This window comes from Telopea speciosissima, chromosome 11 (genome assembly GCF_018873765.1).
Source record: "Telopea speciosissima isolate NSW1024214 ecotype Mountain lineage chromosome 11, Tspe_v1, whole genome shotgun sequence".
Taxonomy (NCBI): domain Eukaryota; kingdom Viridiplantae; phylum Streptophyta; class Magnoliopsida; order Proteales; family Proteaceae; genus Telopea; species Telopea speciosissima.
In genome coordinates, this window is record NC_057926.1 from 47,248,803 (window position 1) to 47,261,423 (window position 12,621).

General features: G+C 39.6%; 2 protein-coding genes across 7 annotated transcripts in view; one reads left to right on the forward strand and one right to left on the reverse strand.

The window, feature by feature from the left end:
* Nucleotides 1-10,124, forward strand: part of LOC122645995 (sodium/hydrogen exchanger 8) — a 105,063-nt gene extending 94,939 nt beyond the window's left edge. For 5 of the 6 annotated variants that reach the window (XM_043839441.1, XM_043839445.1, XM_043839442.1 and 2 more), the window contains 6 exons: nt 6,689-6,820; nt 6,912-7,133; nt 7,235-7,441; nt 7,619-7,880; nt 9,418-9,728; nt 9,817-10,124. In XM_043839441.1, coding sequence (XP_043695376.1) covers nt 6,689-6,820; nt 6,912-7,133; nt 7,235-7,441; nt 7,619-7,880; nt 9,418-9,728; nt 9,817-10,086 — 1,404 coding nt within the window. In that variant the 3' untranslated portion in view covers nt 10,087-10,124. The remainder of the gene's footprint in view (nt 1-6,688; nt 6,821-6,911; nt 7,134-7,234; nt 7,442-7,618; nt 7,881-9,417; nt 9,729-9,816) is intronic. The other variant, XM_043839443.1, reaches the window with a different exon arrangement.
* Nucleotides 10,125-10,419: 295 nt separating this feature from the next.
* LOC122645235 lies at nt 10,420-11,031 on the reverse strand. The gene has a single exon (XM_043838565.1). The coding sequence runs from the start codon at nt 11,029-11,031 to the stop codon at nt 10,420-10,422; it is 612 nt and encodes a 203-aa protein (XP_043694500.1).
* Nucleotides 11,032-12,621: the final 1,590 nt, after the last annotated feature.

Consider the following 12,621-nt stretch of genomic DNA (forward strand, 5'->3'; position numbering starts at 1 on the left):
AACTCCAAATCGCAGATGAAGCTCCAGCAGGTTTTTTTTTAATAAAAACAATAGAAGAGAAGGGGGGCAGCAACTAAATCATCAATATTATGTTTACCTCATTAGTGCTGCCCCTTTTGTTGGGCTGAAAAGAAGAAGAACAGGAGCAAGAGAAAACCGAGAAAAGGAGAAGAAGGGAAAGATCGATTGGAGGAGAAGAAGGGAGACATAGGGTTTTTTTTTTCTCTAACCTAGATCAGACCAGCTCTGATACCATGTTGGTTGAACCGTGGGTCAGAGAGAGGGAATAAAATAATGGAATGGCTTGTTGTATTGATAGGTAAGCCCCTCTATTTATAATAGAGGGAAAATTACAAATAGTCTAAGCTAGGCGATGTGGGACTAAAACCCACATAGCCGACATAAGCTAAGTACACTTAATAACATAAAAATACCCCAAAAGGACTAGAATACCCCCCACGGTATTCTGGAGTACATATATTCTAACACTCCCCCTCAAGCTGGATTATACTAATATTAAAGAAAGAAGATCCAACTTGGACTAAAGGAAAAAAGAACTCCATAACAATGCTAACAAAGTGGATAGACACTTCATCAAGGAGAAGATAGACCCTGTCTGCATTTGTACCACTTTCGTGAAGACTGGTGATCAACTGGCGGACATCTTCACCAAAGGGCTTACCTCTCTTCAGTTTGGTACCCTCTTATGCAAGCTGAGAATGCATGACATTTATTCTCCAGCTTGAGGGGGAGTGTTAGACTTGTTCGAAATTATGTAATAAGGGTACTTTAGGAACTAGTCTTTTGTCTGGTTGCCTTATAATGTATTTTCTCCTTTTTTTTCTTTTATCTTTTTTACCTTTTATCTCTCTAGGGAGGTTGAGTTGGAAATGATGTAGAGATCAAATCAAGGGAAGAGAAGAGAAGAGAGGAGAGGATAGAGGTGAGAAAGGGAAGAAGAAGAAGAAGAAGAAGAAGATAGCAACCGAATGGTAGGAGAGTTGTTTCCTCTCCCCTATTTGATTCACTAATATGAAATTAGTAAATTACAACCATCTCCCTAGGGAGGTAAAAGGTAAAACAAGGAAATACAACATAAGTAAATAAGACACTAGACTAATGCCCAAACTACCCTTATTACATAAACTCAAACACTCCCCCTCAAGCTAGAGAATAAATGTCATACATTCCCAGCTTGCATAACAGGGTACTGAGCTGATGAGGGATGAGCCCCTTGGTAAAGATGTCAGCTAACTGATCGCCTGTCTTAACAAAAGGAGTACAAATGTATCCTGAGCCAATCTTCTCCTTGATGAAATGGCGGTCCACTTCAATGTGCTTTGTTTTGTCATGTTGTACAGGGTTGTGTGCAATGCTAATGGCAGCCTTGTTATCACAATAGAGTCTCATAGGTGCCTCAGTATCAAATCCCAACTCTTGGATCAGCCATCTCAACTATAGAAGTTCACATAATCCATGAGCTATAGCTCTAAATTTTGCCTCTGCATTTAATCGAGCCACAACTGGTTGCTTTTTACTCCTCCATGCGACCATATTACCACCCACAAAAGTACAATAGCCAGATGTAGATAGTTTGTCAGAAACTGAACCAGCCCAATCAGCATCAGTGTAGCCTTCGATTCTCAAATGGTTGTTCTTGGCATATAGGAGACCTTTTCCTGGAGAGGACTTTAAGTATCTAAGGATCCGGTAAACAGCATCCAGGTACCCACTCTTGGAGGCGTGCATAAACTGACTCATCACCCCAACTGCATAGGTGATATCTGGGCGAGTTAAAGAGAGATAGATCAATTTCTCTACAAGCCTCTGGTATTTCCCTGCATCAACAAGGGAAGGTCCACAGTCTTCTCCTAGCTTATGATTCTGATCAATAGGAGAGTTTGCTGGTTTGCAACCCAACGTCCCTATCTCTTTCAACAAGTCTAGGACAAACTTCCTTTGACAAATATGTATTCCCTTCTTAGACCTTGGCACTTCAATACCCAAGAAGTACTTTAAGGGACCCAAATCTTTAATCTCAAACTGTTGAGCCAAGTATGTCTTTAGCCTAGCTATCTCAGCCTTGTCATTTTCAGTCACTACAATATCATCAACATAGACAATAAGGGTTGTGATGGTACCATTACCTCGCCGGGTAAATAAAATGTGGTCAGCTTGGCTCTGGGAATACCTATTTTTCAAAATGGCCTGTCTAAACCTCTCAAACTAAGCCTTCGGAAACTGCTTGAAACCATATAGTGCCTTCTTGAGCAGACACACTTTTCCTTCAGCTGAGGGACACTTAAAGCCAGGTGGAGTCTGCATGTACACTTCCTCTTCTAGATCACCATGGAGGAAAGCGTTCTTCACATCCAACTAATACAATGGCCAATCTTGATTAGGCACCAAAGACAAAAGAGCTCTTATTGAGTTGTGCTTTACCACAAGAGCAAATGTCTCCTAATAATCGATCCTATACACCTTACTGTAGCCTTTAGCCACCAACCAGGCCTTGTATCTCTGAACTGTACCATCTGATTGGTACTTGACTGTGTATACCCATCTGCATCCAACTGGAACTCTCCCCCTGGGAAGATCAACTAGTTTCCAAGTACAGTTCTTCTCAAGGGCCATCATTTCCTCAGACATGGTTTGCTTCCACTTTGGGTTAGACATGGCCTCAGTGACAATTTTTGGGATGGAAATAGAAGAGAGGGCAGTAGTGAAGACAATACCTGTAGGAGAGAGAGCATCATAGGAAACAAACTGGGCTACAGGATTAGTGCAAGCTCTCTTCCCTTTTCTAGTAGTAATGGGAAGGTCTAAATCAGAAGGAAGAGAAGAGATGTTACCTGACTACGGAGGATGTATCTCAGGATGTGGATCTAAAGAGGGGTCTTGGCAGGTCTTCTGTCCTTTACTCTTCAAGCATTCACCTTTTTTGTACTGAATGTGGTAATCTTTCTCATTACCAGAACAATTTTCAACAACAGCCCCTTCTTTTTGTTTCCTAATATCAAACAGAAATGGAGAAGTAGGCAAAGGTGGGAGGAAAGGGATGAAGACAACCTCTTCATTTCCACTATTCTCCCCCTGAAAAGGATGTTGAGAAGAAGTAAAGAAGGTAACATCTTTTGAGAAAAGTTACCTTCGAGAAGAGGGGTGATAGCACTTATACCCCTTAGTAGATGAGGAATATCGAAGGAAAATACATTTAAGTGCCTTGGGGTCAAGCTTAGACTGAGCACATTTGTTGACATGGATATAGCAGACACACCCAAACACCTTGGGAGGAAGAGAGAAAGCAGAAGTCTGAGGAGACAACAAGTCTAAAGGGGATTTGGAGCCCAGAAGTTTAGTGGGCATGCGATTGATTAAAAAGGAAGCAGTGAGAAGAGCTTCAGACCAAAAGGTTTTTGGAACATGTATGCCAAATAGGAGACTTCTAGTGACTTCCAACAAATGGCGATTTTTCCTTTTAGCCACCCCATTCTGTTGAGGGGTGTCCAAACAAGCAACTTGATGGATAATGCCATGATCAGTAAAAAACTGTTGACGCCCCCCATACATATACTTCCCTCCCTTTATCAGAACGAATAATTTGAATACGAGTACGAAACTGGGTATAAATGAGCTGATAAAAATTTTTAAAGGCATCATAGACCTCACTTTTTTGTTTCATAAAAAAGGTTCAAGTTGCCCTGGAATAGTCATCAATAAAGGAAACAAAATAGCGATAGCCTAACAAAGAAGTAGTGGGGGAAGGCCCTAAACATCTGAGTGCACAATATGGAAGGGAATAGTGGATCTATTACCCTAATAAGGATAAGGAGAACGACAATGTTTGGCAAACAAACAGGGTTCACATTGAAACACATGGGAAGAAGGAATGGAAGAAAACAAGTGGGGCAATTTTGTCCTCATAACCCCAAAAGAAGGGTGGCCCAAACGTTGATGCCACGACATCACAGAGTCAACAGTATTGTTGTCATTACGCCCACATGCGTAGGACTGAGCAGTAGGTAAAGTCCCTTGATCAAGAAGGTAAAGGGGTCCCTTTTCCTCATGTCCTCTGCCAATTACCTTCTTTGTCACCAAATCCTGAAAAACACAATGAGATGAAAAAAAAGTGACAGAACAATTCAAGGATTTGGTTAGGTGGTTTACAAAAAAGATGTTAGTATGAAACTGAGGAACATGAAGAACAAAGTCAAGGTAGATAGAAGAAGTGACACGAACACTACCTTTACCAGAAATAGAGGAAAGGGAACCATCAGCAACTCTAACCTTTTCCTTACCAGAACATATAGTGTAGGAGTCATAACACTGAGAAATGTTGGTTATATGGTTTGTGGCTCCAGAGTCAATAACCCATGTAGATCCCATAGGTGCAACCTCAGTCATCAAGGAGCATGCTCCGGCTCCCCCTCTCCTGTTGTCATGCATGCCAGAGGGACAGCCATAAAGTATCCAACATCTCTCGCGGGTGTGTCCAGCTTTCCCACAGTGGTTACAGCTGAATCTATCCCTGTTATTCCCTTTGGGTGGAACCGGGCCTCTTCTTCCAACAACTGACATAATGTCGGAATACACAGAAATAATGGGATGATACCCAAACTCAATGGGGAGCACACACTCTACCCATACAGAGATAATTCTTCTCAGGAAAGATTTGTCCAAATAACCCTTGTCGATTCACTGATCTGAGACAGGCTAAATAAACACACTTACATGATGAGGAAAACACCCAAAGTCAAAGAAATTCAACATCACTATATTCTTTAAAATATAGCTTCATCACACAACCACTAGAGAAGCTCAAACAACATTCCTTACCGACACCAATCTGTCCCTCTTCGAGAAAAAAGGAAAATCCAGCAAGGAAAGAAAACAGTTCCAGATTTGAACTCCACTCAAATAAACTTTTCGAATGGTAGCAACAACCTATGATAACTCAAGGTTCCATATGACACATTCCACAACCATTTCATAACTGGAAAGCATCATATATTGCATTTCAAATGGGGAGTACACTTTACCCAAAGAAACAAACAAGCACGCAATGAACAACAGCTTCTTGAAGAAAACCAAATCACAAGCTAATACACCACCTTTTGCACCTTAGCCTCATTCCACAATAACCAACAATACTCAAATAATTCAACTCTTCAATCAACAGCAACTATTCAATACACCACAAGCCATTTTTTATGAAACAGAGAAGCAAATCAGAATCTGGCGGTACCTATAGGGCTGTAAGAGAATGGACTATGCTCCCATACTGTTTCACTTCACCAACCGAGACCCTAGGGGGTTGAAAGAGGACCCCTGGGCAATTCTAACTGGTCTGGTTTCAATGCAAATGGTAGTGTGAGGAGGGAGAATCAAAAGCAAGAAGGAAGGAACTGGCGGTAAAGTTGTCTAGGGCTTCTTGTTCTTCAATCGAGCTTTACAGCTCCAAATTTTCATCCATTATGGCTTGTAGTTGATGATAGAACTCCAATATATCCTCTAAGAGAATTATCTTACATGGTATAGCCTCTATTGGAACCCTCTACTTTCCTAGGGTTCCAAAGAGAGGAGAAAAAAAGGAAGTAGAAGCTTGGTCGACTCTCAAACCTGGGAATGCTCTGATACCAAGTTGGAAATGATGTAGAGATCAAATCAAGGGAAGAGAAGAGAAGAGAGGAGAGGATAGAGGTAAGAAAGGGAAGAAGAAGAAGAAGATAGCAACCAAATGGTAGGAGAGTTGTTTCCTCTCCCCTATTTGATTCACTAATGTGAAAATAGTAAATTACAACCATCTCCCTAGGGAGGTAAAAGCTAAAACAAGGAAATACAACATAAGTAAATAAGACACTAGAGTAATGCCCAAACTACCCTTATTACATAAACTCTAACAGGTGGATGTAATATATTTCTTATTATCAATGAAGTAATATAGCTGTGTGGAGAATACTCTCCAACACAACACATTACCACCAGATCTTCTTCTACTCTATTCTCTTGTCTTTTTTTACTTCTCCTCCTTCCCTCTTCCTCCTTCAACTTCTTCTCCTTCTCTTACTTGCATTCATAACCTAAAATCCAACTAATCGTAGGAAGTATTGAAGAATTTCTTCGAAGAGCAACATAGATCCCATGATTGGATCAGAATTAAAAGTTGAACAGAGACTTAGACTTAAAAACCCCAATCAATTCTTCACTTCAGGTCAGCAGTAGTAGTAAGACCCTAGTTTTCAATTGAAAACTGCATATAGGGTTTAATCTTCAACAATATGCAGCATAGGGTGCTGCACCCTTTAAAAGGAAATTAAGCTGTAGAAGACTCTCAAACCAGGATCGCAGAACAGAAACAACCTAATGGTTGTGCTCTGATACCATGTAACGAAGCAGAGCTCTAGAAAACCAGAACCGAGAAAGTGTAGAGAGAAGATGGAGAAGAGGGACAGGAGAGAAAGTTATGATCGAATTGATCGGCCTCCTGCCCCATCGTTTTATTTATAGATTTAATTTACAATCAGCAAATCCAATTGCAACTAGGAATCATAATAAAACTAAGACGTAGAGACTTAATCTAATTACAAGGACACCAAAGTAGAGAATCTCGATTAGAACTAGGAATAGTCTAATCGAGATTCTCACTACTCTACTTGATACTTTAACATGATTCAATGGACATTCTCAGGTTTTGCATGTCCTGAAAACAAGGCAAGTGACAAATTCAATTCTTCAACATTTGAGTGACTACATCCAAAATCTTGAGAAGGTTGGATTGTTGGAAGATAAAGAGATGCTTCATCTTCATGATGCTGTTCAGGTAATTTGTTACTGATTCTTCATTCTTTTTCAATCTTGTTCCTATATTTTCACAGTTCATAGTGATAATCTCCATTAAACCTTCTTACCAGACTGACTTGAAGAAACTTTTAAGAAATCCTCCCTTGGTGAAGATGCCAAAAGCAAACGATTTGTTAGGAATCCATCCTTTTCTTGGAGCTCTTCCTCCCAAAGCACGTGAATCTCTTGTGGGTTCTACCAAAGAAATGAAGTTGAAATTGCGTGGTGTTTCTCTGTACAAAGAGGGATCCAAGACAAATGGGATATGGCTTATTTCAAATGGGGTAGTGAAGGTAATAAAATTCTTATTGTGAGTTACAGCTCATCAGTTGTCTGATTACATCATGTATGTTTGTGGATATGTTCAAATTAACATCTCTCTCTCTCTCAACAGTGGGAAAGTAACAATTTGAGAAACAAACACTCGTTGCATCCAAGATTTTCACATGGAAGTACTTTGGGCCTGTATGAGGTTCTAGTTGAGAAGCCTTACATCTGTGACATGATCGCGGATTCTGTTCTGCAGTGTTTTTTTATTGAAACGGAAAGGATACTCTCAGTGCTCCGCTCAGACCCTGCTGTGGAAGATTTCTTGTGGCAGGTAATGTTAACGGTATTTCATTTGATATAATTTCATCTTTCTGGCCTTGTAATGATTAATGAATCGTTAAAATTGGAATATGTCTAGGATGGTTTATGGAAAAATTCGTACTGGATGGCTCTCAAACGCTGAGAAATTACCAGATCATATATGATATATGACTTCTTTCTTTTGCAGGAAAGTGCAATTATCTTAGCCAAACTCTTACTTCCTCAGATATTTGAGAAAATGTCAATGCAAGAATTGAGAGCTCTTGTTGTAGAGAGATCAATAATGAACAGATACATAGGGGGGGAAACTGTAGAAATACCAATCCATTCAATTGGTTTACTATTGGATGGGTTCATGAAAAACCAAGATGTTCAGGAACTGATTACATCTCCAGCCACACTTCTGCCATCGTATGGAGAGCTAAACTTTGTCAATCTAGAAACAGCAGGTAATTATTCTTGTAGATTCATTTTAGTATCTTATTGGTAATACTTGTGGTGCATCCTATTACTTGAATAGCTGACGTTTTAGCTTATTAAAATTGACTCGATATTATTGAAACAATTGCCTCCTTAAAAAACTAGGAGGTTTTCTTTTTAATCCTAAACATGTGACATGAAAGTAGACCGATTGGAGAAAAGGATAAGGCTAACATTCCCACTGTTCTAGACACATGGAGGATCCATTTAAGGTAGGTATCATTTTTGGTCCCATGGGGTTCATGTATGCCACAACATTTTTTGATATCATGCTGCTGTATTGGGTTTCGAGTAATCCAGCGGATCTATTTTTAGTCTTATTATATTAAATCAACAGTACAAAATTATTATTTTTTTCTGAGACTTCCATGTGAAAATTGGGTGTTCCATATTTTTGTATGTTAAAGATTATTTTAAAGAATATTGAAATACCTACAGGCTTGAAATTTTATAAAGATGATTATAGGCATTGAAATTTTTACCCCTGGTGGACTTCATCAATAATCATCAACATGGATGTTGGGCTTTGTTGGCATTCACTGATATGGGACTCCAAATGTAGGCCATTGGCCTGGCCACATTGGTGAAGGACCAAACCCAGAGACAATGTGTCAACGACTGCATGGGCCCCTAATGGGCATTGACCTAATGGGCATTGAAAGAGCATTAGCTGATAAAATAAATTCCATGAGAGCTCTTAAATATGTCGGATCTACTACTGTCCTACAGAAAATGACACGTGAATCTAAAGCCAAACCTAATTAGATACCTTGATAAAAATACCAATCAAGAGAAATGATAAATGCTTAAAGATTGTCAAATCTCAGAAAGAGGCATGTAACCCAATCGAGAGGGCAGAAAAGACAAGGGAAAGAAAGGATCTGATCTCCAAGACTGAGATTGGACTTTACAAAAGACTTCAGGTACAAGCGACCTCCGAGACATATGCTGGATCTTGGAGGCTTGAACATTTGAGGCTCTAGACAGCTTCTCTCCATCAACTATATTCTGTTTGTGGAGGGAATCATTCAGTGATTTTGTCTTTTCTGATTGAATTAGTGATACCCCCAGCTCCTACCATAAGCCCATATCTTGCACTAAACAATTGACTAACAAAAACCCTGGCATTGATTCAGCGGATGTCCTTTCTTATTGACAAAGTCTTGTCTCTTATAAAACATGATGCCTGTTATCAAAAAAAAAAAAAAAACAATTTTCACAGATTATTTGGATTATAGTTGTCAAGGTGACACCTAGGCGTCCAGGTGCCTTAGTCGCCTAGGCGGGTGCCTTGGACACCTTAGTCGCCTTTTTGGTATCGGCTTGATTTTGGACCCTGTCCAATGCCTTAGGTCGCCTAGACACTGTGACTTTTGGAAGATATGAGTGATCTTAATTTGCTTCCTTATCTTACAGCTGCTCATCTCTCTGTCGGTTCTGATTAACTAGTCAAACCAACCTAATGCAACATATGATCTGTAAGTTGAATTATCTTATGATTATTAGTTGGCCCAGGTGCAAATGCAACAAGTTTCTGTCACCAAGGATCCTGGTATCAGGTTGAGGAAAGAGCAAGGGTAATCCTTTTCGATATTGGAGCATTTGAGGCTGACAGTGGGTTTCTGAAAAGGCCAGCTTCATTGGTCTCGAATTCAATCGACCCCCAAAGATACCCTAGTAGAGAGTATGGTCGTCTAATGAGTTGGCCTGAAAATTTCTACAAGCCAAAACAACGCCTACAACACTCTGATGCAGCCGATCAGGAACAACATAATCTGTCCGCAAGAGCATTGCAGCTGAGCATTTATGGGAGCATGGTATATTTATTTGTCAATGAACCTTTAGTTTGCATTCATTTGTATTCTACTCAACTTACTGTTTCGTTATTTGAATCTTATCTTATAGGTGGGTGAGACGCGAAGGCGGACTAGGAGCTTCCCATGGACCTCTCAAACAAATCCATCACATAGCATTTCATATCCTGGAGTTCCTTCGACTGGAGTACTTGGTCGTCGACAAGTTTCTGCTAGATTAAAAGGAGCTGCTAACCCTGGTACCCAAATTCCAAGTAGTTTAACTAGAGAAAGGCATTTAGTTGGCAATTCTAGTGATGAATCAGGTGGTGAAGATGAAATCGTGAGAATTGATTCCCCTAGTAGACTATCTTTCCACTAGGCATTTTGGAGTTGGTTCTCTGCTATCTTGACGAAATCGTGAAAATTGATTTGTTGCTTATGAACGTAGCTATCTTGTTGTTGTTAGTTTGGCAAAAGATTGGGCTTCCACCCACTTGGTAAGGTAGTTGATGGCTACTAAAATGTATTCATGACCATTAGAGGACTTAGGGACCACTTGGTCTATGATGTCATAGGCCAAGTGGCAAATGGCCAGGGAGAACTTAGAGTGTCTGACTCTGAAGGTGGTGTGTGTTTGAGATTGTTGAATATCTAACATTTGTGATACTTACGTACTGTGCACAGTCGGCTTCCATGGTATTCTAATAATATCCTAGCCTAAGGATCTTTTTGTCATCATCCTTGCAGTCATATAGGGGTCACATATGTCTTGGTGGATTTTATCCATTACTAGTTTTGCTTGTTCTTCATCAATGCATAATAATTGTACTCCATCATACGACCTTTTGTAGAGAATGTCTTTTCGTAGCACGAATTGGGTTGTGTATCTCAAGAAACGTTTTTCCTTAGTCGTGACATCCTTAGGGTATCGCCTTTCTTTGATGAAGTCAGTAACATTTGCATACCATGGTCTTTCATCAATCGTTAAAGCATTGTTGTGATTGGCATCTGTTGGTTGATGTCTTAACTCAATTGAGAACGGATGTACCCTTGTTCCAAATTCCATCTCAACCATGGATATCAGGGTTGATAGTGCATCCGCAAACTGATTGCTATCCCTTGGCAAAGAGGAGGATATCTCTTCAAATTCCTTTGATAGATTTTCAACATGTTCTTGATATGGTATCAACTTCTTGTCCTTTGTTCTCCACTTTCCTTGCATTTGGCATACAACTAAAGAAGAATCCTCATAGATTTCTAGTCTCTTAAGACCTGTTGATAAGACACCCTCAAGTCCTGTGGCGCAAGCCTCGTATTCGGCCATATTGTTAGTACATTCAAAGTCTAGCTTAAGCGCCCAGGGCATATAGGTTCTGTTTGGAGTGATTAATAGTATTTTGGCTCCATAACCCTTGTGATTGGTTGCTCCATCAAATAATAATTGCCAGACCGTGTTAGTATTTTCTGGTTCCAATTGTGCAATGTCTTCGTTGAGAAATAAATTTTCCAGTGGTCTAATTTTGAGGGTGAGATGTGTCTTTGTCGACAAATCATGTATAAAGCAGACCAGCAAAAGGAAAGGTTTCACTATCTTAGAGTGGCCAACACCCTCCAATATGGATGGTGAACAAACCTTTCATGAGTTAAGAACCATGCTTTACTCTTGCATTGCACTTCAGCATTATATGCATTCAATCAGAAAGCAATTAACACCATAGGTCAAAATTTGGACGGCATTTTTGGGATTCGACACTATTGAATCGAAATAGCAAGAAAATTGAGGCATCTTCAATGTTTCGATTTTTTGACGAAATGGACCATATTTTGGTGCCATTTCGTCTATTTCGGTGGTATATTACGGTTTCAACCAAGGTTGTAATCTTAGTCGAACTGAAATCTTGAACATTGCTTAAAACCTAGTTGTGTTGAATGAAAGAAGGTAGTAGACAAGTTGTCAGTTTGAAATCAGAGGAATATGACAGATGCTCCTAATCTACTACTTCAAGCCATAGTTGTCAAGGCGCCGCCTAGGCGTGTAGGCTCTTTCTTGGGTCCAAGGCGACAGCATGCCTTGTTGACACATCACGAGTTTATGTTGATTTTATGTTTATTGCTTTGTTTTTTGATGAATATTCATATATTATATCCTACACTTTATTAATTATATGTTGATTTTCTCATATTAGGTATCACTAGCATAATTATATCATGTTGCATTGATATGACTTCTATGTTGCATATATGCATAATAATAAAATAGAAAATTTACACATACCACTCCTGAGGTATGTCGAAAGTATAATCATACCCCCTAGTTTTGAAAAATTCTACGTACCCCCCTGAGGTTCACAAATGTTAACACATGCACCCATTCAATCAGTTTATGACTAACAATGTAAAAATCAAGAGGTAAATTTACAAAAATGCCCCTCCAAGAAAAAAAAAATCTGCAACTCATCTTCCCCAAATCGTTTAGGATTTGAAAAAAAGGAAGATGAGTTGCAGGTATCCTTCCTAGAATTCGATCTCGAGAAGAAGCAGATTGTACTATAGAGGATCGTGTTTCCCAATTTCAATACCCTCGCTGTTGTGTCTCCTACTTGCAAGCTGCATCATTGAAACTGAGCCTTCTGATTGAGAACAACCATTGTCAATCCCAATTCTTTTTTTGGTAAGATTGTCAATACCAATTTCAAACTTTATAAAAGCGTACCCATCTGCTGAATCTGGTCTCCAAATAGCCCAATGTTTCTCATTACTTCTTGCATTTCCAATCTCTAAAAGAACCAAAAGGTTATAGACTCTCCTCCATGACACCCACCCAAAAGATTCTCAAACATATGCAGGATCACCTGAAATATTCTTCTTTCATCACCCAGGACCCAGTCAGGCACCAAGTTCTCAACCTCAATGC

What these genes read in the sequence shown, in the direction of transcription:
- LOC122645235 (XM_043838565.1), bottom strand. Translation starts at nt 11,031, where the DNA reads ATGGCCGAATACGAGGCTTGCGCCACAGGACTTGAGGGTGTCTTATCA.